Source organism: Malus domestica, chromosome 02, assembly GCF_042453785.1.
Source record: "Malus domestica chromosome 02, GDT2T_hap1".
NCBI classification, from domain to species: Eukaryota; Viridiplantae; Streptophyta; class Magnoliopsida; order Rosales; family Rosaceae; genus Malus; species Malus domestica.
Window position 1 is genome coordinate 28,823,882 of NC_091662.1, and position 26,994 is coordinate 28,850,875.

The 26,994-nt window shown below is 40.4% G+C and overlaps 4 protein-coding genes and 1 pseudogene across 5 annotated transcripts; 1 reads left to right on the forward strand and 4 right to left on the reverse strand.

Annotated features, from left to right (window-relative positions):
* Window positions 1-5,120: 5,120 nt before the first annotated feature.
* Window positions 5,121-8,160, reverse strand: LOC114823562 (transcription factor bHLH128-like; annotated as a pseudogene).
* A 2,043-nt stretch (window positions 8,161-10,203) lies between these two features.
* On the forward strand, window positions 10,204-16,652 carry LOC114821514 (putative pentatricopeptide repeat-containing protein At5g37570). Of its 2 annotated transcripts, XM_070817718.1 has the most exons (7): window positions 10,204-12,400; window positions 12,953-13,058; window positions 13,153-13,284; window positions 13,373-13,445; window positions 14,555-14,671; window positions 15,492-15,625; window positions 16,254-16,652. In XM_070817718.1, the coding sequence occupies exon 1, from the start codon at window positions 10,468-10,470 to the stop codon at window positions 12,145-12,147; it is 1,680 nt and encodes a 559-aa protein (XP_070673819.1). In that variant the 5' UTR covers window positions 10,204-10,467; the 3' UTR covers window positions 12,148-12,400; window positions 12,953-13,058; window positions 13,153-13,284; window positions 13,373-13,445; window positions 14,555-14,671; window positions 15,492-15,625; window positions 16,254-16,652. The 2 variants fall into 2 exon arrangements, with proteins under 2 accessions (XP_070673819.1, XP_070673821.1); XM_070817720.1 differs by lacking the exons at window positions 15,492-15,625; window positions 16,254-16,652 and adding an exon at window positions 14,272-14,394 and having other exon boundaries at window positions 10,249-12,400; window positions 14,555-14,643.
* A 479-nt stretch (window positions 16,653-17,131) lies between these two features.
* On the reverse strand, window positions 17,132-19,073 carry LOC103407279 (probable pectinesterase/pectinesterase inhibitor 51). The gene is made up of 2 exons (XM_008346223.4): window positions 18,023-19,073; window positions 17,132-17,943 (listed from the first exon to the last, which is right to left on the reverse strand). Exons 1-2 carry the CDS (start codon window positions 18,993-18,995, stop codon window positions 17,264-17,266), a joined length of 1,653 nt encoding a protein of 550 aa, XP_008344445.3. The 5' UTR covers window positions 18,996-19,073; the 3' UTR covers window positions 17,132-17,263.
* An 833-nt stretch (window positions 19,074-19,906) lies between these two features.
* On the reverse strand, window positions 19,907-23,040 carry LOC103408110 (probable pectinesterase/pectinesterase inhibitor 51). The gene is made up of 2 exons (XM_008346976.4): window positions 21,680-23,040; window positions 19,907-20,645 (listed from the first exon to the last, which is right to left on the reverse strand). The coding sequence occupies exons 1-2, from the start codon at window positions 22,704-22,706 to the stop codon at window positions 19,966-19,968; spliced, it is 1,707 nt and encodes a 568-aa protein (XP_008345198.3). The 5' UTR covers window positions 22,707-23,040; the 3' UTR covers window positions 19,907-19,965.
* Window positions 23,041-25,823: 2,783 nt separating this feature from the next.
* Window positions 25,824-26,300, reverse strand: LOC103409971 (HVA22-like protein a). The gene has a single exon (XM_008348751.3). It carries the CDS (start codon window positions 26,298-26,300, stop codon window positions 25,824-25,826), a length of 477 nt encoding a protein of 158 aa, XP_008346973.1.
* Window positions 26,301-26,994: the final 694 nt, after the last annotated feature.

The window sequence follows — 26,994 nt, forward strand, 5'->3', positions numbered from 1 at the left end:
TAAGTGTCGTTCGTAATGTATTAATACAAACAAGTTACAACGTTCATAATGTATTAATAAAAACAAGTCTACACGTGATGTCACACCCCACTCCTAATTAAAAATAGTTTTGGGTCTTAATTCTTGAGCCTAAGGACCCACGCGCCCTTTCTCCCGTACTCCCTCTCTCATCTCTCTTCCTTTCTCCCTTCACTCCCTCTTCTGCTCTTCGAAGCTCCCCGAGCTCTCTCTCCCTCAAGTCGCCCTCACCCTCTCCCTCTCTACCCGTGAGCAACATCCATACCCTCTCCCTCTCCGACGACACACGCAGACCACACAGACCACACACACACACGAAGACACGAAGCCCTCGCCGGAGCCACCGGCATCGATCCCCTCCATCAGATCCGACCTCCAGGGCTATACCGAACAGATCCAGGCCTCCGACGAGGACGATCTGTACAGCCGCCTCAAGAATTTGAAGTCGACGTTCTGCCTCCGGAAGCCCTCGTCGACGTTCTGCCTCCGGAAGCCGACTTCTCCTTGTTTCTTCTTCGGTTCTCCCCCCCCATTTCTTCTTCGACTGTTGTTGCGACGACGACGACGAAGGATCCTCGACGATATTATGGCTAATATCGCGATAATATCGCTAATATCGCGATATTATCGATATTAGCGATATTATCGCGATATTTGGCCGAAAACCACTCGGATACCACTTAGAATATCCATACCCCGAAAAACCGATAATATCGGCGATATTTCGCCGATATTATCGGCATTTTCTTCCATGGTAGTAATTCATGAATCCACCTGGAGTTGTTGTAGTAGGTTTTTTTTTTTTTTCTTTTTTAATTAATAAAATTTAAAAATAATTTTGAATCTTATACCAAACAAGTTTTTGAATTTAAAATAAATATATATTCTTAAAAGATGTCATGTTTTGAAAAATAATGAAAAAAAAATAGTTTTGCTACCAAACATGTCTGTAGTGTTCTCGTTGTTTTAGGAGTACTCAAGTTATGGAGTCTATTAATTAGTGGCTATTTAGTCATGGTGTAGTCGTTTCTATTGTTTTGCTTAGTTGGTTATGATATTTTCTATTTAAATTGCAAGCAACACTTTGAATTTCAAGTTGAATGGAAGTTGAATTTTAGTTCCAAGTTTTCTATGTGCTTTCGGATTTGTATCTGCTTAATTTCCAACATCTGGCATCTGGCATCAGAGGCCCCACTGGAGCTTGAGAAAAATTCTCCAAGTAGTAGCAGCAGCTAACTTACTTATAGCAACACGAACCAATGGTGTCTAATAGGACATAATTTTTCGTGCATCCAGCCATTCCTCGCATTGATGGTCACTACAACCATTGGAGCATGTTGATGAGGATTTTTTTACGTTCCAAGGAATATTGGCACCTTGGCAAAACAGGTGTTAAATGCCCTTGACATTCAAAATTCGTAAAAACTTCATTTTAGCTTCGAATTCAAATCCGCACGTGCCTACGTGTTCGTATCGATGAGTGCAACGTGAATATGTTAAAAGGAAAATTCCTACATGTCATTACACGAGAGTCAACAAAAGTCAACGTTTTCATAGGTATTTTCGTAAATTTATCGAATTAAAACGTAATATTTGAGACAGATTGTTACACATGACCTCTAATACTGGGTTTGCATGTTTGAAAGGAGTTAGCGATCTTGCACAAAAGATGGTTGAAACAAAGAAAGATCATGCTTACCCATTATTGTACTTGCTTTTGACACTAGCACTCATCTTATCGGTTGCAACCGTTAAGTGTAGAGCAAGTCTTTTCTGCTATGAACATTATGAAGAACACCTTACGCATTTGAATGGGTGATTTGTGGATGAATGATTGTTTGGTTGCTTATGTTGAGAATGATATTTTTAATAGTATAGAGGATGAGGGTATCATGCAACGGTTTAAAATATGAAAACTCATCGAGAATAATTATTATGATTATTAGGCATATGTAATATTATCGATGCTATGTTATTTTGAATTTTGGTTACTTTTCACATATATATTATGATGTTTTGGTTAGTAGTGTTGTAAATACTATCCGTTTAATATATTATTTTTTTAACATTTGTGATAGACTCCTAACCCAAAATCCTGACACCGCCATTCAGAAACAACCAATTAAAATTGGGTAAAATTATGATTTTGGGCTGGGTGGAGGGTCGTCAGAATTTGGGCTCTATGGGCTGATGTTTCAGAATATTTCTTGAATTTAATTTGAAGATTGTATTTTATTTTCATAATTTATTATAATTTTAACTGGTTGTTTGTCCACATGGCACAAATTTGACATTATATCAGTAAAATGTACAGTTGACAGCCAAATTAACAGATTGACTAATGGAGTAACGAATGTATGACATTGAAACGAATTCGTAAATTGATATGCATAACATTGCAATATTCAAAAAACGATGCTTTGACCAAAAAAAAAATGTATAAGTTTTGTTATGTCATCCAAACTTGAAAGTGATAATATAATTTAACCTTTTTGTTTTTACTGACCCTGACGGTATATACTTTGTGTTATGTAATTCTTTCTCCCTCCAGAGAATCAAACATTGTGATCGCATCGCACCTAGGGATGGGCAACAGTTATGGCGGGCGGGTAACCGCGGTTATTTATCCATAATCGTTTATGTTCATACCCGCATAACCGTTTACCCATTGGGTAATTTCCTAAACGTTTATACCCACCCCCATAATCGTTTATAAACGGTTAACCATACCCATAACCGCATACCCATTTAACCGTAACTGTTTAGTACCCGTTTACCCTTTTTTTAGTTCCGTTTATCCTTTCTTTTTTACCATTTACCCTTTTTTCATCCGTCTACATGTTTTTTTAACAACTTGAAAATTGTTGATGCACAAAACCGGAGGTCTTAGAATAACGTAAATCCGACTGTGAATCTGCATGAAATGTAAATGACACAAAATGGTTCACGCCAAGGTTTGGGCTACGTCCACACTGATTGTATTGTATTTCTCTGAGAAGTGATGGAGAGAGTGTGAGAGCTTTGCTCTAGATAGGAGAAGCTTAGGGTTTGTGAGCGTGAGGAGACCCTTTTATAGAATAAGGGTTCATCCCCTAATTACATATTTGCCCCTTCCTTTATTACATAATTACATTTAAGTCCCTCGAGTATTTATACGAGGTCTAAATACAAGGCCCTAAATATGGTATAAACAGTAGTCCCCCAAGTCTTCAGTCAAGAGAGTCTTTTGGCTGGAGATTTGAAATTCAGTCCATGTGTGGGCCGAAGTAACTAGATGCTATCTTAAACTGATGCTCGATATGAGGCAATGTTCAATCTGAAATGACGCTCAACTAGAAATAGCATACGCTGTGAGGCTGCTCGGCTCGTGGCTTATGTTGCCTTGGTTGGCTCAGCTTGCGGCGTTTGAAGGTGAGGGAGTCCCTTTTATAGAATAAGGGCTCGATCCTCAATACATGAATGATGAGCTAGAGTTGATGCTCTCTAATGATGGTGAGGGAGTCCATTTTATAGAATAAGGGCTCGTTCCTCAATACATAAATGATGGGCCAGAGTTAATGCTTGCGGCGAGGCGGTTGCTCAGTAGGCGGCGATGCTCTTTAATGGTGGTGAGGGAGTCTCTTTTATAGAATAAGGGTTTGCTCCTCAATACATAAGTGATGGGTTAGGAGTGATGCTCGCGGCGAGGTGGTTGCTCAGCTGGCGGCGTTGCTCTCTAATGATGGTGAGGGAGTCCTTTTTATAAAATAAGGGTTCGCTCCTCAGTACATGAATAATAGGTGCTCTCTAATGAAAGTGAGGGAGTCCCTTTTATTGAATAAGGGCTCGCTCCTTAATACATAAATAATGGGCTAAGTCCCCCAAGTATTTTTCATAAGACCCAGTTGAGGCCCAATATATGGTACATAATGTAGTCCCCCAAGTCTTCGGTCAATAGAGTCTGTTGGCTGGAGACTTCAAATTGAATCCATGTATAAGCCGAAGTGGCGGTTGTTCAGATGCGGTATTTGTATGCCTTGCACTAAAGCTTTGTAGGTGAAGCTTTGCAAGTGAAGCTTTGAAGCTGGAGCTCTATAAATAAAGCTTTTGAAGCTAAAGCTTTTGTAAATGAAGCTTTTGAAGCTAGAGCTCTGTAAATGAAGTTTTTGAAGCTAGAGCTTTTGTAAATAAAACTTTTGAAGCTAGAGCTTTTGTAAATAAAACTTTTGAAGCTAGAGCTTTTGCAAATGAAGCTTTTGAAGTTGGAGCTCTATAAATTAAGCTTTTGAAGCTAGAGCTTTTGCAAATGAAGCTTTTGAAGCTAGAGCTCTCTGTAAATGAAGCTTTTGAAGCTGATTGACATGAGTGATGCTCATGAATGTTTATGTTGATTGACATGAGTGATGCTCATGGATGTTGACATGAGTGATGCTCATGAATGTTGACATGAGTGATGCTCATGAATGTTGACATGAGTGATGGTCATGAATGTTGACATGAATGATGGTCATGAATGTTTATGTATGATTGACATGAGTGATGCTCATGAATGTTTATGTATGATTGACATGAGTAATGCTCATGTATGATTTTGAGTACTGGGCGTACTTTTGATCACCTGGTTGGTGGCATGAAGGAGAGTACGGGTTGTACATTTCATCACCTAGTTGGTGGTAATAGCGGTAGGTTACCAAATAATTGTGGAGTATTTGGCGTACTTTTGGTCACCTGGTTGGTGATAATAAAGGGTCTGGCTCTTTTGGGCATATGGACCTTCGCCCTCCACATGACATTGCAGCCCTTTATTTTGGGCCTTTTTTTTTTACCCTCTGATGGGGTTCTGATGGGGTTTATACATATTACCCTCTGATGAGGTTTATACAGATATCTCCGAAAGATAAAAAAAAATAAATTACATCATTGTAGTGGGGTGTTTATTCCTTGCTTTTGCAGTGTCCCCATGTGCCTCCCTTTTGCTTTCTCTTTATTTTTCTTTCTTTTGGCAGATGACAGATAAGGGAATAATACCATTTCCTTTTTTTGCTTTTGCTTTTGCTTTCGCTTTCATTTTTGCTTTCCTTTCTGTCTCTCCGCTCCTTGCTTTTGCTTTCTGTATTCCTTTTCTATAAAGTGACAGCACTTGCTTTTCTTGATCTCTCTGCCCAGATGAAATCCAATCGCATCCCAATCTCACCCACCACAATCTGACAACCATTGTGCCTCTTGAACAGATCCTTGTTAACCGTCTTCAGAGGCCTAGAATCCAGAACCAGACTTAGTAGCGAACGCGCCACCAGCCTTGCCTGAGAGTCTCCGACCACCACGACCCATAAGCCGTTGAGCAGATCGGATGTGTCGAAACAACCCAGATCACTTGCCCTCTCTGTAATGCTTCTGGGATGAGTTGCACAACCACGCTTAAAACGAATTTTGCAAGGAACAGAATCTTCAGGGATGTGCAGTAGCTTCTCTACTGTTGCCATTTCTAAAGATATCTGGGGAAGGCTAAACTGAGATTCTAAAGCATTGAGGCAGTTAAATATGTCCCCATCCATATTTTTAGTGTTGGAAATATGCCTTGAAAGTCAATCTTTGGAAGAAACCTTTCAGGACAATAAATGGATGTATAGATGAATCTTATACATCAAATGGCAAAGATACTATTTAGGACTATCTCTATAAACGATATATGTCCTAAATAGTGAATCCATGGACAATGGATCGATTGAAAAAGTAATCTAATGAAGTTAGACTACAGAGACCTTCTTCACATAACCATCATGTCCAAAAGGTTCCTGGTCATAGGATTGTCGGAGGGATACTGACAATGCATAGACCGGTACATACTATGTCCGCTTCAATTAGAAGGATGGAAAGTCTCATCCCATTCGTGTAGTGACACTAAGACAAGTATGTAGGTGCTCATTAAGGGAATGAGTTCACTGAACACAATCGAACAAGAGTACTTGCATGAAGGTCTACTCACATGTCAAGCAAGTAACTCTAATGGTTGGAATAATGTAAGTAGTCATTTGACCTGAGCCATCATCGTTGTCTTGTGGTTAAGTACTTGATCTTTGATTATGTCAAAGTCACTCCATCCGCGGGTGTCCACGGCATAGTCAGGGTTAAACCACTTAGTCATGAAGGCAAGTGAATGCGCAACAAGGAATCTCTAATCCTCGTTAAGAGAGGATGAATACTCTAAGATATGATTCTAGAATCTTCGGCCGAAGTATCAAGCGTAATAAAGGAAAGCGTTCCTATACGAATCAATTGAATCATATAAGAAGGAATAATCACATTAGGGGTTTGACATAATATATCCATACCCTAATGGTGTGATTGAGAGTATTGTTTTAGAGAAGGATCGAATTACATTGTAATTCCAACTGAATAGGTTCTCCGAACAACTTCTACATTAGCTTGGGTAGCCATGATATATGGTTAGATGTTACTCATGGTTTGTGAGTTCTTCTAGATGATTAAATGTAGTCATCAAAGAAGAAGGTAAATTAAAAGTAAGTTTTAATTCACTAAGTGATTGGATTAAATATAATCAATTGGATTGGTGCCAATCACCTCACTGCCTTGCTAATTAGAACCTAAATCGATTGTTCACCAATACACTCTTGTAGTAAGTAATTAATGGATGATGGAAATAATTAATTGGATTAATTAAGTGTTGTGATTAATTAGAAAGTCTAAAGAAATCATAAAAGCGATATAAGATCGTTTTGGGCTTAAAGAAATGTTTGGGTTTAATTAGGCTCATTGGGCCTAAACCCATTGGGCTTTTATTCAAGCATTGGATGACTTGAAATAAATAAAAGACCAAAGCCCAAACAACACAAAGGGGCCGGCCAAAGGAGGGAGAGAAAGGTCAAATGTTGACTTGTTTCTTTTTGGCTATAAAAGGAACTTTATAGCAAATGTTTCATTAGGGTTTTTGAAGTGTTAAAAGAACAAAAGAGAAAAAGAAAAATATCTCTCTAACACTAAAAGGGCTGGCCACCATAGGGGGATTTAGCTAATCATCTTTTCACCTCTTTGGTTATTCCTTCATCCTTCTCACTACACTAGTGGGTGAGGATCTTTAGAGGTTTTCAATTTTGGAAACTTGAAGAGAACCTAGGAGCACTCATTCTAAACAAAGTGGAGGAGACAAGGAAGGAGGCTAGGCTCACGGAGTTCAATGAGCAAAGGGCTTGGAGGTGGTCCATCCTTGGTCTAAGATCTAGATCAAGAGGTATGAAACTACTCCCAAACTTTGTTCTTATATAAATTTGTTTATGATGCATCTTACATAAACCTATGCATCTTGAAGGGGATTTGCATGACTATAGCTTTGATATTATTTGATAACATGCTTCCGTTGCTTTCGTATATAAATTTTGAATTGTATATGCATGCTAGTCACTAGAAATCCCACATGAAATCTCATAAATTTTCCTTCATTTAGCTCACTTACTTGGTGGAGCTGAAAAGACAATCAAATTGGTATTATCCCAGGATTCCATCCCAAGGCTAGTGGCGGGATAAGAATGCATGGCATTATGGTGGCCGTTGTTAGTGCTAACACCATCACACCATTTTCACTTACTTCAGAGATTTGAGAAAGAGAATCTTGCCCAGTGAAGCTCAACTGCGACTTTAATCTTGTTACTCCGTGACCACCATTATTGCTCCATTGTGATCTATAGCTTCCATTTCCTCTGTAACTGAGAATCTTCCATTATTCTCAGGGGCGGTGAGATGGCTGAAGAAGCCAGCTGGAGAGTTTCATTGGCGAACCAGAGCCGCCAACGACGTTGAAGAACAAGAAGAAAAGTTGGAAGATCCAATCTCGTTCAGACCATGCGATCGGAGCAATGGCTTGGTGGTGCTGGTGTCCCTGTGGCTGCCGTTGGATGAGTTGACTTTGAAGCTGAACTCATAGCTAGTGAGGAAGGGAGAGTTACCGCCACCGTCTTCGGAGAAGTAGTGGCCTCGTAGGTGTTGCGGTCAGAGGGATGATAATTCGAGGTCGGCGGCGGCTCCTATGACAGAGTCCACGGCTGAGTTTAGGAGGGATCCTGGGGCAGAACTGTAGCAGGTTAGGCCTGTTGTGCTTGGTCTCGGGGCCATGGGCTTTTGAGGCGATGAGGATGAGTTTGTGGGATATATTTATATGTATACAGCGGCGGCAGCAGCAGCAGCAGCTCACTTCTGGTGTTCTGAGATTTTAGAGAGAGAAAAAGAGAGAGAGAAGGGTATGTGTCTGTTCTGCTTACCCATTTCTGGGTTTCTAGAGAAAGAGAGATGGGACTGGGATTTTGGTTTGGTGTTTCTGCAAATTCACGGTGGTGAGATGAAAAAAAATGAAAGAGAACCGACATGATTTTTTGTGTCGTTTCCTACAGACGGCGCCAAATGTTGATGCACAAAACCGGAGGTCTTGGAACAACGTAAATCCGACCGTGAATCTGCATGAAATGTAAATGACACAAGATGTATCGTGGTTCACCCCAAGGTTTGGGCTACGTCCACACTGATTGTATTGTATTTCTCTAAGAAGTGAGGGAGAGAGTGTGAGAGCTTTGCTCTAGATAGGAGAGGCTTAGGGTTTGTGAGGGTGAGAAGGCCCTTTTATAGAATAAGGGCTCCTCCCCTAATTACATATTTGCCTCTTCCTTTATTACATAATTACATTTAAGTCTCTCGAGTATTTATACGAGGTCTAAATACGAGACCCTAAATATGGTATAAACAAAAATTAAAAAAGAAAAAGTTGTCAGAATTTTCTTGTTATGACAATTAAATACCGTTATAGGTACATTCATCATACATTTCCGCATTTTAATTTTTTTAAAGTCCGTATACCATAGCATAAATGCAGCGATTGATGCTATCTTATAACGTTCTAGACTCTAGAGTAGGGATGAGCAACGGTTCTGGCGGACGGGTAACCGCGATTATTTACCCATAACCATTTATACTCATACCCGCATAACCGTTTACTCGTTGGGTAACTGCCTAAACGGTTAACCATACCCATAACCGTATACCCATTTAACCATAACCGTTTAATACCCGTTTACCCATTTATCATTTTTAATCCGTTTATCTTTTTTTTTTTTTTACCATTACCTCTTTTTTACCTGTCTTTAACAACTTGAAAATTAAAAAAAAAATTGTCATAATTTTTTTTTGGACAATTAAACACCGTTATAGGTACATTCATCATACATTTTCATATTTTAATTTTTTAAGTCCTTATACCATTCCAATAATTGAAATAATAGTTTACATACGATATTTTTAACTGTTACCAATGAAGGTAAATATAATATTTGCTAAGTATTATTGGGTTGCAAAAATTGTTTAGAAGACATTTCTGTCAATTTCATGGTTACCCGCAATGAATTTAAATTAATTTGGCCAATTCCTTGATGATGAGAATCATCATTCATGTAGCAGTGTTTTTGAGAGAATGACCGATGAATTCCTTGCTAATTTATTGGGTGCTAAGTATTATTGGATCAAGAACATGGTTTCTGTTAGTTTTACATATATAAAATAAATAGGTAAACGGTTACCCGCTTATAATGGCGGTTAATACTCATAACTGCTCATTTAAATTTCGCGGGTAAACAGTTATACTCATAACCGTTTATTTATCTACATGGTTACCCATAATCGTAACCGTTTAATTTAAATAGACGGGTAACTGCAGTTACCCATAACCAATGAGTATTTACCGATCCCTACTCTAGAGTAGCATAAAGGTTTCATGTTAGTGGTTTCCTATATTGTGGTCGCAGCAAGCTTAAGCGGTAAACATTTTCATGTCATTTATCTCAGACATCCATGACAAAATAATCAATATCTTCCTCCAGCGCCTGTCCCAAGCAGTTTTTCTGCATTATGCAGGACCGTATCTTCAACCCTAAAAGTAGAAGGTCGCCGACAAAGTTGATAAAATATTGACAACAATTACATATATAAAATAAACGGGTAAACGGTTACCTGTTTATAATCGAGGTTAATACATATAACCATCAATTTAAATTTCACAGATAAACAATTATATTCATAAGTATTTATTTTTTTAAATAATTATCCATAATCGTGGGAAATTTAAATAGGCAAATAAGTGCGGTTACCTATGTGCTATTTGGCCATACCTAATGCCCCCCGCGCGGGGACGTCACCTTTTCCTTCTCTTTGTAGTTTGTACACGAACAACGCAGACAGGCCCGCGCACGGTGAGACTGGCTTCCCCTGAAAATATTATCTGCCCTTGTCACCAATTTCCCTGTGTTTTCTCGGCAACCAAGCAAGTTTTCCCTCCAATTTTTATCTGTCAGCTGTTACATGGCCATTAAATTGTACCATAACGTCTTTAGGAAACTGAGAATGTGTTCCTTGAAGCCGATTCCAGAAGTTGAAAGTTAACGGTGTAATTGGTCTCGAAACAGAGAGAGACCCATGCCTTCAATCCGCCTCTACTCATCGCTAGCTCCGCCCAACAGCCGCCGTCCCACTTTTCTGCTGCCGTCAATCGCAACGTTGCTCAAAGCCTGCAAAACCCAATCCCATCTCCAACAAATCCACGCCCACATTGTACACAAAGGTTTGGAGCAAGATTACTTCCTCATAACCCAGTTCATCTGCCTCTCCAACGCCCTCGCTTCCCTCTCTTACTCTGCCGCCGTCTTCGACCGCGTTCTCAGCCCAAACACCTTTCTCTGGAACTGTCTGATCAAAGGGTACTGCGAAAGGTCTGGTTTTTTGGGCATTGTTTCTCTGTTTGTTCGAATGAAGAGGGAGGAAGGCCTTCCGGATAGGTATACGTACCCGTCTCTTTTTAAGGCGTGTGCGAGTGAGGGGAGGGTCTGGGAAGGAAGGGCGATACATGGGTCGGCGGTGCGGTGTGGGGTTGATGGGGATGTGTTTGTAGGCACCAGTTTGATTGATTTGTACGGTAAGTGCAAGGAGATTGTTTGCGCTCGCAAGGTGTTTGATAGAATGTCTGAGAGAAGTGTGGTTTCTTGGACGACTATGGTTGTTGGGTATGCTAGTGTTGGGGATTTGGTGGAGGCCAACAAGTTGTTTGATCAGATGCCCCAGAAAAATGTGGTGTCGTGGAATGCGATTATTAGTGGGTTTGTGAAGATGGGGGATTTGGTTAATGCTAGGAGGATCTTTGATCATATGCCTGACAAGAATGTGGTTTCTTATACTACTATGATTGATGGATATGCCAAGTACGGAGATATGGCGTCTGCGAGATTTTTGTTTGAGCAAGCCCCGAATAAAGATATCGTTGCGTGGTCAGCATTGATATCAGGGTATGCTCAAAATGGTCAACCTAACGAGGTCGTAAAGATATTTCAAGAAATGAGTACGAAGAATGTTAAGCCTGATGAGTTTATAATGGTGAGCTTGATGTCAGCTTGTTCCCAAGTGGGCTGCTTGCAGGTGGCTAAATGGGTTGATTCTTACCTGAGCCAGAGCTCCGTTGATGTTCGCCAGGCTCATGTTCTCGCAGCTCTGATTAACATGAATGCAATGTGTGGGAATATGGAAAGAGCAACACGTTTGTTTGAAGAGATGCCTAAGCGGGACTTGATTTCGTATTGTTCTATGATACAAGGGTTGTCGATTAATGGTCAAGGGGGTCAGGCTGTTGACCTCTTCAGACAGATGCTAAATGAAGGTTTGGCTCCGGATGAGGTTGCTTTTACAGTCATCCTGACAGTTTGTAGTCGGTCAGGGCTTGTTGAGGAGGGTTGGCACTTCTTTGAATCAATGAGACATAAGTACGGTTTAATACCCTCTCCTGATCATTATGCATGTATCATTAGTCTTCTTAGCCGGTCAGGACGGTTAAAATCAGCTTATGATCTTCTACGATCAATGCCTGTGGAGCCTCATGCTGGTGCTTGGGGTGCACTACTTTCAGCCTGTAAGCTAAACTGCAATGCTGAGCTAGGAGAGTTAGTTGCTCATCGACTTTTTGAGCTTGAACCCCAAAATCCTGGTAATTATGTGCTTTTGTCCGATATCTATGCAGAAACAGGCCGCTGGTTTGATGTTTCTGCAGTGAGGACCAAAATGGAAGAGCGAGGGATTAAAAAGATACCCGGTATCAGTTATTTAGTTTAAAGCGTGAGCTTCTCGGTAACTCTCTTTATGCAGTGCCTGGAGTGTATACAGATGACACACCATCTTCACTAGCGTCTACATCGTGGAGTTGGAATTAATCAAAAAGATTTAGTTCTACTCCTAGCTTATTGGTGCTTGAGGAACCAAGTTGCCAAGGCTGCGTTCTACGACACTCCTTATTGCAAGCTTCAAGTGGGATTGCATCCTGAGAGGATGGTAGAGACAGAGACATAAATGTTTTCGTTCAAAGGAGGTATTGCACCACTTGTATTTCAAAACTTCTGAGTTCATGTGTGGAAGTTGACCAACTTGAAGCTTATAACATCAGTTTTGTAGTTAGTCTATTCAAATTCTGATTTCCTATATTGCCAGTGCTGCTAATAAGGATGTATTTTTAAACTTGGCTTTAAGTATGAGTAGTCTGTGTAATTAAGGACCAGTCGATTACTCACTTCCATAAAAATGGCGTAATTTGATCCCTTTTATAGACAATTGTAATAAGGCGACCATAAAGTTTTAAATATCTGCTTCAACAACCTTATTTTATTTTTAAACTGTAAATTAAGTAATTTAATTTGTTAGCATGAAAGTGGAAATGTGTGCTCTGCTTTGTGTTTTCGGGATCTGGAATACTATTATGAGGATTTTGAAATTTCATTTATGCATATTTACTCGCACAAAGGTTTCAAATGCAACTGGTGTGTGCTTTCTATCCACTTTGGTTGCTTATAGATTATATTAACTCTAAGATTTCTTTTTATATGGTTTATGACTTTCAATATGTTTAACTAATGCATTGATGCAGTTTATTAAGAGAATCTGCTTCCCTTGAGAGCTTTATCCGGGATTAACTATCAGCCAAGCAACCTGAAGCTTATGGGTGGTTTATCTCTAAGCAAGTTCCGTTGGTGGTAACATCCTCTGTTTTTGAACGCGACCCGTGCTTTTCTGCTAAATGGATTTGAGGATTATATAGATTTAATGCTGCATTCAATCTGCTTCCAGGCCTAGTAAGGGAACGCACTTGGGGTCTAGCAACACAAATGACACATCTCTCCTCATGCTTACACTGACATGCAATGCTGCAATTACAAAACTTGGCCAAGCAAAAATTTCTTGCCCTCAATTCTTTGTTAGGTAGACCTGGAATTTTTGACAGATGATACTTAAGTTTGACGTTGCTTTGTTGGTTTGGTTGTGGATTTAGTTGTTTCCATATGTGCAGGTTCCTGATTGGGGGCAGCATCTTATACTATCCTCAGCTCTCATCAATAAGCTCTTATTGATTGTATGTAGAGGTAGCATGTAATTTCATAACCATCTTGTGGATAATGCTTTGTGGTTCAAATATGATATCTAAAGATACATAAGTTCCACATGTAGACCGTGAATAGCTGCACTGGCTTCCATTTTATCCCGGCAATTCTGGCATCCCTAAACAGTTGCTTGGGCATCAAAATAAATGGGAAGGACCTCCCAATTATGAAACAATCCCATAAGTTTTAGAAGTTTGTTTTCAATGGATGTAGAGTCTTATCAAATACAGTAAATGGCTGGAGAGCCCTTCTAATGTTAAGGCAGTGAGATTCTTGTCTCATAGTCATAGTGCATAGTGATTGAACCATAAATAGCTTCAGTTCATAATTTTGACGAAATTCTTTTTATCATCATTTTTAAGCACAACAAATTAGTGGACATATGGAAGAACGGGGTATATTAAAGTATGTTAATGACCAAAGTATCTCGTAGCTGTTTTTAAATAGTTTCTACTATAATAGTAAAGCTATTAGGACCAAAGATCCCCTCTCCCCAAGTAGTTTTTTTATCTGATTGGAACACTAATTTTGTCGCCTAATAGTTGGAGATTGTCATATAGCAGTTGGAGCATTGCACCTTTTAAACTGTGATGCAGGAATGAAGTGATGAAAACTGTACCAATAACATTGTGCAGTATATTTAACGCATCTTTTGTTTGTTCTTATGGCATTATTTCTGCATATAACCTTTTGGATTAATCATGCATAAATGGTCACATGGGCTCTATATTTCATTTTAATACTTACCGGCGCAAAAGAAGGTAACTGGCGCAAAAGAAAGCTATTTATTGCGCTTTTGTTTTTTTAGGTTGGGCAATATAAGGATAGTACGGGGGGTTGAACCAGGACAAGCTCTTGGAAGTGGGTGGATTTGTCACCATACTGTACAGATAGGAACAACTAGATTTATAATACTTCGAAGCATTTAAAGGTGCCTTTGCAAATGTGTTTTTTCTGTTGATATATTGATATTATTAATTAGTTTATGTCGATCTTGGAATTAGAACAAATTTGCATGATGGTAAAGTTAATTGACACAGTAGTTCTGAACCCCATCGTTGCAGTGTCTTACTTATAAGCTACATGAACAGGTTCCACATTCCCTTGTACTTGTGTGCTTGTCATCCAGGAAGGTAATCGCTCTTAGTCTTCTCCTCACGAGCAGCACAGTTCCTTAAAAGGGAAAGCAGAAAGAATGAGGGCAACAGGTATGAAGCTTTAGGTCTTGTCCACGTAGGCGACCATTCTGTTAACTTTTAAGATTTTAGCGTTCCATGTAACCCAACTCTTTTTTCTTTTTCCTTTTTCCTTTTTGGTTGGGTTCAATACTTTTTCATGATAAGGACATCTCATTTCAAAAATTTATTTTTAGAGCTACTCGTGGAGCTCCTTTATGCACCCTCCAACTGCAACCTTGAGTTGATTGTGGATTAATATGTATTTTCACAATGATTTATACATTATATGCATTTGCTTTTTACCTATTGCACCATCTAATTGCCAAATGTATTAGTGTTTAACTGGAACTCTCGTTATCTAAAAGAAGATTGTGTATGCTGCTGGCTCAAATTTTGATCTTTTTGACTTATTTAACAACTCATATTGTTAGCCCTAGGTTTATTTCCGGTAAGGGCAACATTGTTTGTTACTAGAGCAATCAGGTTGAAGATGCCACTGTGGTAGTGTTTGTTTGCATTCTCATGATATATAGTTTTGTTTCCTAGGTGCTTCCCTTATTAACCCTCTGTTATATATTATCATGTGTTTTTTTTCTTTTCTTTTTATTGTCCTTTTAAAAACGTGGTCGAGAATGTAGACTAGTAGTTATTGACTTGTGTTGCCTAGTCTATCTTGTTGTCCCTTTATAGGAAGAATAGCCATCTCTTTTGCCCACTGTTCCTAGCTCAGCAACATGGTGTGCAAAAAACCATAAAAGCGTGTGCTGAGATCCTTTGTAACTGAGCTCTTGAATCTCTTATTTATGAGATTGTTCCTTGTTGCTAATTGCTAATTGCCTACTCGATTCAGGAGCACATCTGTTTTGTTGTTGGAAATTGGAAATGTGCAATTACTCGAACCAAGTTGCTTGATATTTATGGAATGACCTGACAGAACTCAAAAGACGGGTGATAAGGAGTGCTGATCAATCAGAAAATGAGGAGGTATATCTCAAAACTCTGTGCAACTTGATGCCATATCTTCTGATAAAATAAGAAATTTGACTTGTAAACAATTCCTACTTGTGAGAATTGTCATTTGAACTCTTACTGGTTCAAGATATTCTCATGTTGTTATGGATTTTTTTAATCAGGATATTAACCCTGCTGATGATAGTTCTAAGTATGAGGATGATGTTGGAGCGCTTTAACTAGTATCATTGGTAAATTGATTGACAAAGATAAAAGAAGCTAGCGCGGTATGAATTTTTTCTGGCTTCAGTAGGCAAATAATTAAACACACCTCCTTATCAACTAGTTAGACACTGTCAGCCTCCACGGCCAAGAAAATGAGGGGAAAAAAAGGAAAATTTAAATAATGTTGGTTTTGCTCTAATTGTTTCATACTTTGACAATAAAAGCATTTAGAACGAGTACCAAGCCTTCTTTAACCGTACCCATTTTAGTTGCCACCACCACAAAACCAATTACGGTATAGGATATCTATCAATATATGTGGCTGTCTCCATGATGATTTGTACTTGATGATGAGCAGGATGTCGACTCCTAATTTTTTTAAATAGTTGTTCTAATTTCCTTTTCATTACTTTTCATTTTCTGTTTCTTCGAAAAGTTGATTGGCAGGATGTGTCGCAAGGAACTCAATTACTAACAATTGACGTTGGTGCCGTTATGGGGTCGCTTACAAGAGTGTTGATGGGAAATGAGCTCTGACCGACTTAGCTAGCATTGGTTGTTCTGATTCCGGCCAAAAAAACTTATGAAATGATCGGATTCTCATCTTCATGTTCATCCAGCTGACTTGGTTTATTACTGGAGGAGGTTTCTGGGCGGGCATATAACAAGGTCAAGGCGTGCTTCGGTTACTTTGTTTCTGTTGCATTATTTGCGTTCGTGCTAGTCAATAACCTGTATAAACCGTACCTTTGTAAGACGTATGCAATGAGTTATCTGAAATTCATATGTTTTAACTCTTTATAAATCAATCAAATTTTCGGTTATAGAGATGACAGTCAATGATTTCCCAGTTGTTTGGAAAGGACGCTACAAGGAATCAAGGGATATCCAAGCCACACAAACCCTCATGGATACTTAATATTCATATTATCTTCATCTTGATTACACTCACTACTTGCTACTTTTGGTTATAAGTTTGATCCTTATAAAATTAGAAATCAAAAACAATTTTTCGACCTACTATGAAATGTAACACATCAATGATTTTTGCCTTCTTTTTCTTTTCACCTACACAATGACCCCTGTTTTTACTTTTAGTTTTTAAATTAAACAAATTAAAAAGTAGACAAAAAGTGGTGTACGAAAATCCTTCTTTTCCTAAAGGGACCGTATGGTGTTTTCGTCACGGCAATTCACCCTTCTTGAGGTCATGAGGACTCACGAGCTATTTTAGCCTCTCCTTCGCCACCATTGTGCTATTCACCGTCCTAGAAATCGAACTTAGAACGTGCTGTGTAAAATACAAGCCTGAAATTCGTCTCTAACCAATCGGCCACCCCGTATTTCTTATTAGTGACACGTAATTGGATTTGCAAATTTGGTTTAGATCTACCTAGCATTACCCATTGATATATTCATTATTAAAAGGTGGCCTATAATAATTTGTCAAGTTGACATCCACTCATCTCCCTGAATAAAATTCTGCACAGAATACGTATTAACATGTTGAGATGGGATCTTGCTAGTCCAGTTCCATCTCTGGGACAAATCACAACCCGCCCCAGAATTCCCAAACTCCCCAAGATAAAGGGTGGTGAGAGCGAAATCCCCACTCCAAGGCATCCACCCTTGGGGTGTAATAAGAGCTTCCATACTGCAGTTTATAAAATCCGTCCTCGAATACTCCTTCCACGGCCTCCCCAAGTAGTTCTTGTGCACCTGCGGCTTGCTCCGGTACAACCTCATGTACTCTTCCGTGCCGTTGATCGAGCAGTTTCGAAACACGAAACCCGTTGCCAGCGCAGGGTCTGTTCTTCCGTGGGCTGTGACGACATTGTCTTCGCCTTTCTCGGGTAGGAGTTGCCGCGGACGGACAAGGATGGTGCAGTCTTGGAAGATGGAAGCTGACTTTCCGAAGATGAAATCGACGTTGCCATGGATGGTGCACAACTTATAGAACTGTCGGTTTCCTTGTGCGTAAAGAGTGTCCTGGTTGCCTATGAATTCGCAGTTTTCGATTACCGAGAGGTCGCTGTCGGATCTGAAAGCAACTGCTTGGCGGGCGTCGGGACCTGCTGTGTTCTGGATTGTGAGCCCGCTTGCCATGAACCCATCACCAAGAACCCCTGTCACATCACATACATCGACAAATTTACGGAAACTTCTGGAAAAATAAATAAAAATAAACTGAGGAGAAAATCTAACCGACGGTGGCAGTGTTGTAGGTGGAAATTCCGGGCTGGCCGACATTCAACGACCCGGTAATGATCGTTTTGCCGATCCCGTCACCCAAAAGCATCACGTTCCGCTTCTCTAAGGCCACCCTCACGGTCTCCTCGTACACCCCGCCCTTTATCCCAATCACGAACCTTTTGTTTCCCGCGTTATCTGGTGCGGCATTCACCGCCTCCTGCACCGTCCTGTAATTACACCATTCCTCCTTGCACACCGTCACGTTCGCCGTTGAACCCGACGGCACCCCACCTCGAAATCCCGGGTCCGGACCTCCGTGCTCCAGCCGCTCCCAGAACCCGTCTCGCTCCGTCTTCGGCGGGGCCCACATTTTTGTGTCGTTGCCGAAGTTGTCGTACGAGGCCATCATGCCGAGCGCGTTGCTGGATTTGCCGATCAAACTGTCGAGAAATGACATCGTCTCGTCGACCATGCTGGTGTCGTTGGCGTTCTTGAGGCCCGACCAGCACCCGTACTGGTAGAGCAATGCGGAGCTCATAGAAGCACGTGCATTTTTAATTTTACCACGTGAGAGACTGTCGGTCGCGAGAGAGATTCGGTACTGGGAGTTAGCGAGGATGTCGAGGCAGTTATTCGCGGCGGTCGTGCGGTTGTGGCTGGCCGGGGACGAGTCCAGGATAGTCTTGACCATTCCCTGCGCCGTCTTGACGCCGTCGCCGGAGAGTTGAACGGCGAATTGGATGGTTTGGAGTGGGGTGGTGGTGGGTTCAGTGACGAGGTTGGTCAAGGAGGCTTGACAGGCGTCGGGGAAGCGCGTGGCTTTGCAGGCTTGTTGGATGTGAGGTTGTGGGGAGGTGAGGAGGCGGTGAGTGTGGTGGTGGTGGTGCTGGGCGGAGGAGAGAGAGAGGAAGAGAGTGAGGGAGAGGAGAGAGAGGAAGAGGAGGGAAGCCATGAGGACAATGAGGAGGAAGAACAGCATTGCCATGGAGATGGAGGTCTAAATAAGGCGGGGCGGCATTGATGGGTGAAATATAGAATGGGATATGGAAAGTCATGTGATATGTGGGGATTTGATTTTTGTTGGTTTTATTTATTTTTGGGACGCATAAGAAAAGGGATTGCAGCTTCTTTGATTGGAGGGGGTAAGTGATGTATATATTTCAGTGTTAAGTCAACGGCTTTTGTTATATATGGTAATCTTTATAGCCGACGGTCATATTTGTGAAAAAGGACAAAGGGCACGTTTATAATATTACACTTTTTACGTTAGTGGATGCTTCAAAGCGGTTTTATCAGGAATAAAACAACAAAAATGAATTCATGAGAGTTTGATGGATAGTCTTATTTCTCTAAGGTACTCCAATTTGATCTTGAATACCCTAAATTAGTATTTACATTATTTTTGTTAGTAGGGAATTAAGATGAAGTCTCTTGAAACTTATCACTAGAGCATCGAAAAACACAAATTTGAGATGCGAAAATCATATTTACATCCTATTTTATATTTTCAGTAAATGTGAATGAAAAATTTACTTTAATGGGAGAGATGTAAATATGAAATCTCATTTACATCTTCCACCCAAGATGGATGGATAATTTACATTCTGCTATTAGAGGAATATTGTTGCATTGGTTCAAAGCTTTGTCCAACCGAAGTAGGTGTGAAGCAGAATACCCGCACCTTAGCTTAATTGTCTAGTTTACTTAACATGATAAGTATTAAGGAATTGGGGAACAAAAGAAAGGATACGGGATCAACTAGCTCCCTTGTCGATCTGGTACATGATTTTCATGTATTAAATTACGGAAATTCCACATTCTATATACGTAAGATAACATAGAAAAAGTTGGGGATTGAAACAACATGCTTCCACTGCTAATGTATTGCGTTCCTACTGCACTCACTAATTGGTATTTTGTTATTAAAAAGGGGAATTTAAAATCCCGTTAATATTTCATGTTTTAATCCACTCATCTCCCTGGATAAAATTCTGCAGAGAATACGTATTAACATGCTCGGGTGGGATCTTGCTGCTCCAGTTCACTCTCTGGGACAAATCAGAACCCGCACCCGAATTCCCGAATTCGCCATAGAAAAGGGTTTTCAAAGCAAAATCTCCACTCCAAGGCATCCACCCTTGTGGTGTTAGAAGAGCTTCCATATTACAGTTTATAAACACCGTCCTCGAGTACTCCTTCCACGGCCTCCCCAAGAAGTTTTTGTGCACTTTGGGCTTGCTCCAATATAACTTCATGTACTCTTCCGTGCCGTTGATCAAGCAGTTTTGAAATACAAAACCCGTTGACTGCGCAGGGTCTGTTCTTCCTTGGGCAGTGACTGCATTGTTTTCGCCTTTCTCGGGTTTGAGTTGTCTAGGACGGACAAGGATGGTGCAGTCTTGGAAGATGGAAGCTGAGTTACCAAAGATGAAATCAACATTACCGTGGATGGTGCACGACTTGTAGAATTGGCGGTTGCCGTGAGCATAGAGAGTGTCCTGATTGCCAATGAATTCGCAGTTCTCGATTACGGATAGATCACTGTCTGATCTGAAAGCAACCGCTTGGTGAGCATCGGGACCTGCGGTGTTCTGGATTGTGAGACCACTCGCCATGAACCCATCACCGTTAACTCCTGTGATATATGAGATAATCAAACAATCAGCATCTGAGTAAAGATGCAATCAAGGAGTCACAAGAAAACTCGACGAACAAATGATGCTTTCATAATATGTTGTTCCTCGCATTGTCATCCCAATATACGGCCGATTTGTGGAAAGTATAAAAGTAATGGCCGGATTTGTGGAAAATGTCAGCAACGATAGAAAACATATGCAGCTGCGAAGGCTAATTGCAACTTAAACCGGAAGGATTCAGGGTTGTGCAAACTAATGGTCAAGAAGATTCCATGAAGATAAAGACGTTCCTCGGCAATACCATCACAACTCCAGGAGTCGTGCAATAGTTACACAAAATACGACAAGTATTGTGGTCCTAAGCTAAATTCTGGAGATCTTCGTACCATAAACTATGCCTCTCAAATCATTCTAATTTCCTATGCCTCTCCACCCATCCTGACGAATAACGCTACACATATCACATTTACTAACAAGTAATGCTTATATGTATCACATTTACTAACGAGTTATGCATCGGGTCTCACATGTTGAGTTCCATTTATGTGAGGACACAAAAAATATGGTCGCAGTTGGACAACAAGCAACCCACTAGAACTAGGAAAAGCTACCACCTACGCCTACTTCCCCATACTCTACCGATACATTCCAATTGAGTGCAATCATGGACCGCACCAAAATAATGTGCTCCAGCATGTCACCACCCACCCATCCTCTGCCATTACGTGGGTGCGGGGTCACACCATAAGAGTGTGATCCAGCACGTACTGCATTTTCAACTTACCAAATATGACGTCATATTTTAAAAATCTTAAAACTAGAACTGACCTAAAATTTTATTTTATTTTTTTTAAACATACGATATTATTCATAGCGGAAGAAGATAATTCGCTTCAAACTCAAACCTAGTGATAATCGAACGTATGACATCTCATTTATAAATAAAAAGAACTATCACTAGTCTGTATTACTAGATAAGCGCAGATAAAAATAAAAAATCAAATCAAATTAAAATACAACGTAGTAAACATACCGACGGTGGCAGTGTTGTAGGTGGAAATTCCGGGCTGGCCTACATTTAATGAGCCCGTAATGACGGTTTTGCCTATCCCGTCACCCAAGAACACCACGTTCCGCTTCTCTAAGGGCACCCCTACGGTCTCCTCGTACACCCCCGCCTTTATCCCAATCACGAACCTCTTACCTCCCGCGTTATCCGGCGCGGCATTCACAGCCTCCTGCACCGTCTTGTAATCGCACGAATTCTCCTTGCACACCGTCACGTCCGCCTTTAAACCTGACGGAATCCCTCCCCGAAATCCCTGGTCAGACCCTCCGCCCGAGACCCGCTCCCAGAACCCGTCCCGCTCCGTTTTCGGCGGGCCCCACGACTTTGTGTCGTTTCCGAAGTTGTCGTACGACGCGATCATGCTGAGCGCGTTGCTGGATTTGCGGATCAGCGAGTCGAGAAACGACATCGTCTCGTTTACCATGTGGGTGTCGTTTGCGTACTTGAGAGCCGACCAGCAGTCGTACTGGTAGAGCAACGCGGCGCTCATGGAGGCACGTGCGTTTTTAACGCGACCACGTGACAATCCATCGGTGGCGAGCGAAATTCGGTAGTGGGAGTTGCCAAGGACGTCGAGGCAGTTTTTCGCGGCGGTGGATCGGTTTATGTTCCCTGCGGACGAGTCCAGGATGGTGTGGACCATGCCCTGCGCCGTTTTGAGGCCGTCGTCAGCGACCTGGACGGCGAAATGGATGGTCTCGAGAGGGGTGGCATTTGGGTCAGTGACGACCTTGCCCAGGGAAGCTTGGCACGCTTCTGGGAAGCGCGTGGCCTTGCAGGCTAGCTGGATCTGGGGTTGAGGGGAGATGGAGTGACCGGGAGGACGGTGGCGGGAAGCGGAGGATAGAGAGAGGAAGAGAGTGAGGGAGAGGAGAGAAAGGAAGAGGAGGGAGGCCATGAGGAGAATGAGGATTAGGGATTTGGGTATGGAGGAGCAGCATGGTGGTGGCTTTATAAATTTGGTGGGTTTTCTGTGGAAATTGAAGGTCATTGAATGATTGGGGTGCGGAATTAATCGGTCATATTTGGAATTCGGAAAGTAATCCGATGTCGCGATTTGATTTTTGTGGATTCTAATTGGTTCGAATTTAGGAAATTAGGAGTCACGGGGGAAAGGGGAAAGTCACGGGCGGGTGGATATTTGGAGGAATTCAGACTGATGCCGTCTGTCTGTGTGTGTCACGGATTCACAGATGGTAGTGGTAGTGGGAGCAAAAACGAGAGCAGTAAAACCGTAAAGGATCCAGTAATTGCTGTGGAGTTATCCAAGTGAGATATCATCTGAGAGGCTGTCAGTGTAAAACTCTTGTGTCTAACTGAAAAGTAAAGGGGGAAAGCGACACACAGACTGACAGGCATATCCAGGAATGTCAGAGCTTGCTTGGTATCGTATTTGAAAATTTTTATAATTTTTCAAAACATTTCTTAAAATTTTTTTTTGAAAATAATTTTCTTTAAGTCTCAAAAAATTGTTTGGTATGCGATTTAAAAGTTTTGAATCTTACAACTTATATTGGACAAAGAGATCCAAAATGAGGAGGTCAAGAGAGAAAGAGGAGGAAAGAAAGTAAGAAATGATTGGAGAAAAGAGAAATAAATGAGAGGATCGGAGGAGATGAAGAGGAAGATGAGTGAGAGAAGGAATCGAGAGAATGAAGAGAATGGATTGGAGGAGATGCAAAAAAGGTCAAAGAAAAAAAAAAAGAGAGAGAGAAGCGGGAGAGAGAAAGAAGAAAATAGATATAGATTTGTAGTGAGGGGAGGAGGGAGGGAAAATAAATAAATGTGTTTAAGTTTAAAAACTTTAAAAACTCACTTTTTGTGTTTTTAGATAATAGACTATAATTTTGAGTTAGTCTTGAGTTCAGTTTTTGAAAATAATCATACCAAACAAGTTTTTAAGGTTTAAAACTTAAAAATTATTTTTGAGTTTAAAAAGTTTGATTCAAGTAGAGTACCAAACAGGCTCTTAGTGACCATCTTACTTATTCTAATAAATTATGTTATTCAATAAACACATATTAAAACTTAATAACCTCTTTTCCTAAACGACAAACGTGGCAAGTTAGTAGGTCATCACTAATAGATTAGACATTTTAGAGCATTTCCAAAGGAAATGTTAAATATCTTAGCCTTATAATGAGTTAGCAATAATGTGATTCAAATTTGTCTTTGACGAAAATCGAATCTAAGACCTCTCACTTACAAGTAAAGAGGAATACCATTAAACTGTAGTACTAAGTGGTGATGCAAAATTGATTTTAATCCCACTTTTGTACATTGTTATTGTTTGCGCTAAACCGATGACCCAAATCTTTGCGACTTCAGTAGTGGAGCTAAGAATAGCTAATAGCATGGGCTGAACTTCGACCACCAACTCCCGCGACCACCTGAGTTCCGACCACCCCATTCTAGCGACCACTCAAATTCGACAATTCAAATTTTAAAGTTTTTACCCTAGCCCTCCCCACCCTATCATCTGCTCCATCGTACTCTCCCAAAGCTGAAAAAAAAAAAAAAAAAAAAAAAACTCTGATGAAGCAACGAAAACAATACCTCACTCCCAAAATTGAATGAGGATCAGTAAAACCAAATCAATGTGTTCATCTAATCATATTTTGCTACAATTTTCAATTACCCATAACTTAATCCCTGATTCTCTCTCTATAAGAGGGTAGTGGCCAATATACAATAATGTTTCATTAATCCACAAACACAACTATTGACCCTAAAAACTACTTAGCCTACGTGGATCGCAAGCGGAATAGCTAATAAGCTAACTGCATCTTTTGGTTGAATGTGGGGTGTGCCAACTCGTTGGGTGAGCTCGGCCAGGGAGTGAATGAATATTGATGTGGAGCTAGGCATGCTGATGACTTATGTATCTTGCGACTGCGGCCGAGAAAGGAACACGTCTCGACCTTTGGTTCTATAGCCTGAAGACAAGGCTGCTAGTTTTGCGAAGGTCAATATCAAATTCGGCTTTCAGTGTGTCGAACATAGTAACCTGGCAACACCTCACTTCACCGAGAAGGCTGATGAGATGACCTCTTCCAATAAGGACTCATAAATCATTGCTAACCGAGACTTGGATAGATAACCAAATGGTCTCGAAGTAGTGTTGTTTATTCAAATTGAAGTTGCTTCTCGGTTGGTTGATTCTACGGCTCCGGTGCTGTTTATCTAAACTGAAGATGTTGCCAGTTACCACCACAGTACTGTTTATCCAAACTGAAGATAGGGAAAAAGGAAAACAAAAATCTCAAGATATTTGAGAGGTTTTGCATAAAGTGAGAGTTTGTGCATGACAGTTTTGTGTGTTGATTTGGAGAGGCTTGAATGATGCACACCCATCTCTATTTATAGTAGTAATTTCCTTATGGCTGAAGTAGAGTTTCACTCGGACTAGAGCTATTTAACTCAATCCAAATGGATCTTGGCCAATCCTAACTCTTGTAGGACTCTGAATCAAGCTCTTCTATCACCTAAATTCAACCCTTGATTCTTGGCATCTTTTCTGATTCGAAGCATAACCAGCCTCTGAGGATTCCTTATTGTACTAGGATTCGGCCACTCACCTCATCCAGATGAAAACCATTTTTTGATAGGACTCGGCCAAATTCCTCTGGGCCAGGCCCTTGGTGGGAATATTCATGATATCTCTTATTGGACTGAGGCCAAACATGGGCTCGCCCCAAAAAACGTCATTTTGGGTCCAAACAACAACAAAGACACGTATAAAAAACTTAAAAGTATATCAGCAATGAAGTCTCATGCATATGCGGTCCAATATCCTAATAGAAAGGGTGTTGAGTTTCCCTCCATGCGTCTTAGGTTTGAAACTTCCCCTCTCTCTGGCTGGTCAACATCTACAGGTACTTGATGAAAGTGACTAAGTAAAACGTTCTGATTAATTTGAACCAAAAATAAAAATACATTGATTATACGTATGTCTCAATAATATCGGTGCATGAACTACGGTTTTTTTACAAACTTACTCCACACTATAAAAGAGAATGAAATAGATAACTCTGAAAAAACAAGCATATGCCTAATTCCATCTAATGGATTGTTAATATTGCCATGTTTTTCTTCAATGTACAACTTCTCACCGGCGTTTCGAATGTGTTTTTCTTGCTTCTTCCCGATGTTCTTCTCTCCGGGGTTTCAAATGTGTTCCTGCAGCTTTTTCCGATGCACTACCTGTCTCCGGCGTTTTGCATGTGACGTTGCTTCTTCCTTCCAACACAGGAATCTCTGTGACGTGGTTGAGATAGAAAGGTCTAACGTAATTCTGGTAAATATATGTCGACCCGCTGAAGCGTGGGCAGACCAACCAAAAATACGTAATCAGCTTAGCGTATGACCAGATTGGGATGAACTCAATGACTTTGGAAAAGGTGAGCTCAAACGTTGTGATCATAGAATACAGAATCCAGTAAGTAAGCCACTGTCGATCGTCGGCAATATTAGACATGGTCTCCAGTGCCCTAATTGACGCATATAGTGGATAAACAATAGAAACCACAGGCATTGCAAGAACGTCAAAGTTATGAACAAGCACCTTGATAATATCTACTACCATCTCCGATTTCTTTCGTCTCTCGCTAGTCGCTCCTCTCTCTCTCTCTCTCTCTCTCTCTCTCTCTCTCTATATATATATATATATATATATATATATATATCTAGACTACTGGAGAATTATAAGGCAATAAGGGAATGTTATGTAGAGAGGTGGGACTTGTGAGCGTTTTCAGCTCCTTTATGCATCTAAGCAAAATCATCAGATTAGCCCTTCAAAAAGATATTCTACAGTCAAAGGGTGCCATTAATCCTGGTTTCCTGTTGTTTTAGATCAAATTCCTGTTTGCTTATTTCCCTTTTTCATTAGTTTTCTAAAAATCTATCGGAACTCCACTTTCCGTGCAACATTTTACAGAGAGACAAGTAATTTTGTCAATACCAAAAGTACCCTTGAGATAAACTCCAAGTAATTTGTAAAAATAGATTGTACAGATCGTTGAAGTTTGATGTGGGGTGGGTCACACAACTAATTCCCATTTTTTTCCTTTTAGATAAAGAGCCTGATGATAACTATACTCTCATTCACAATTTTTATTTTGGGAAAAGTATTTGAAATGTCATATGAACTTATACATTTTTTTTTTAATTTGTCATATAAACTAAAAATTTAAGCGTTTTGTCATATCAATTTTATGAAATTATTAATCTGTCATTTCACTAACTCTGATAAGTTTTACATTCAAAATAAATAATGG

Bases quoted from the DNA above. Each gene is read 5' to 3' on its own strand.
- LOC103408110 (XM_008346976.4), bottom strand. From the start codon at position 22,706: ATGACCTTCAATTTCCACAGAAAACCCACCAAATTTATAAAGCCACCA. The intron at 20,646-21,679 runs GTATGTTTACTA...CATATATCACAG, and splicing joins CTACAACACTGCCACCGTCG to GAGTTAACGGTGATGGGTTC.
- LOC103409971 (XM_008348751.3), bottom strand. From the start codon at position 26,300: ATGGTAGTAGATATTATCAAGGTGCTTGTTCATAACTTTGACGTTCTT.
- LOC103407279 (XM_008346223.4), bottom strand. From the start codon at position 18,995: ATGGCAATGCTGTTCTTCCTCCTCATTGTCCTCATGGCTTCCCTCCTC. The intron at 17,944-18,022 runs GTTAGATTTTCT...GTGATGTGACAG, and splicing joins CTACAACACTGCCACCGTCG to GGGTTCTTGGTGATGGGTTC.
- LOC114821514 (XM_070817718.1), top strand. From the start codon at position 10,468: ATGCCTTCAATCCGCCTCTACTCATCGCTAGCTCCGCCCAACAGCCGC.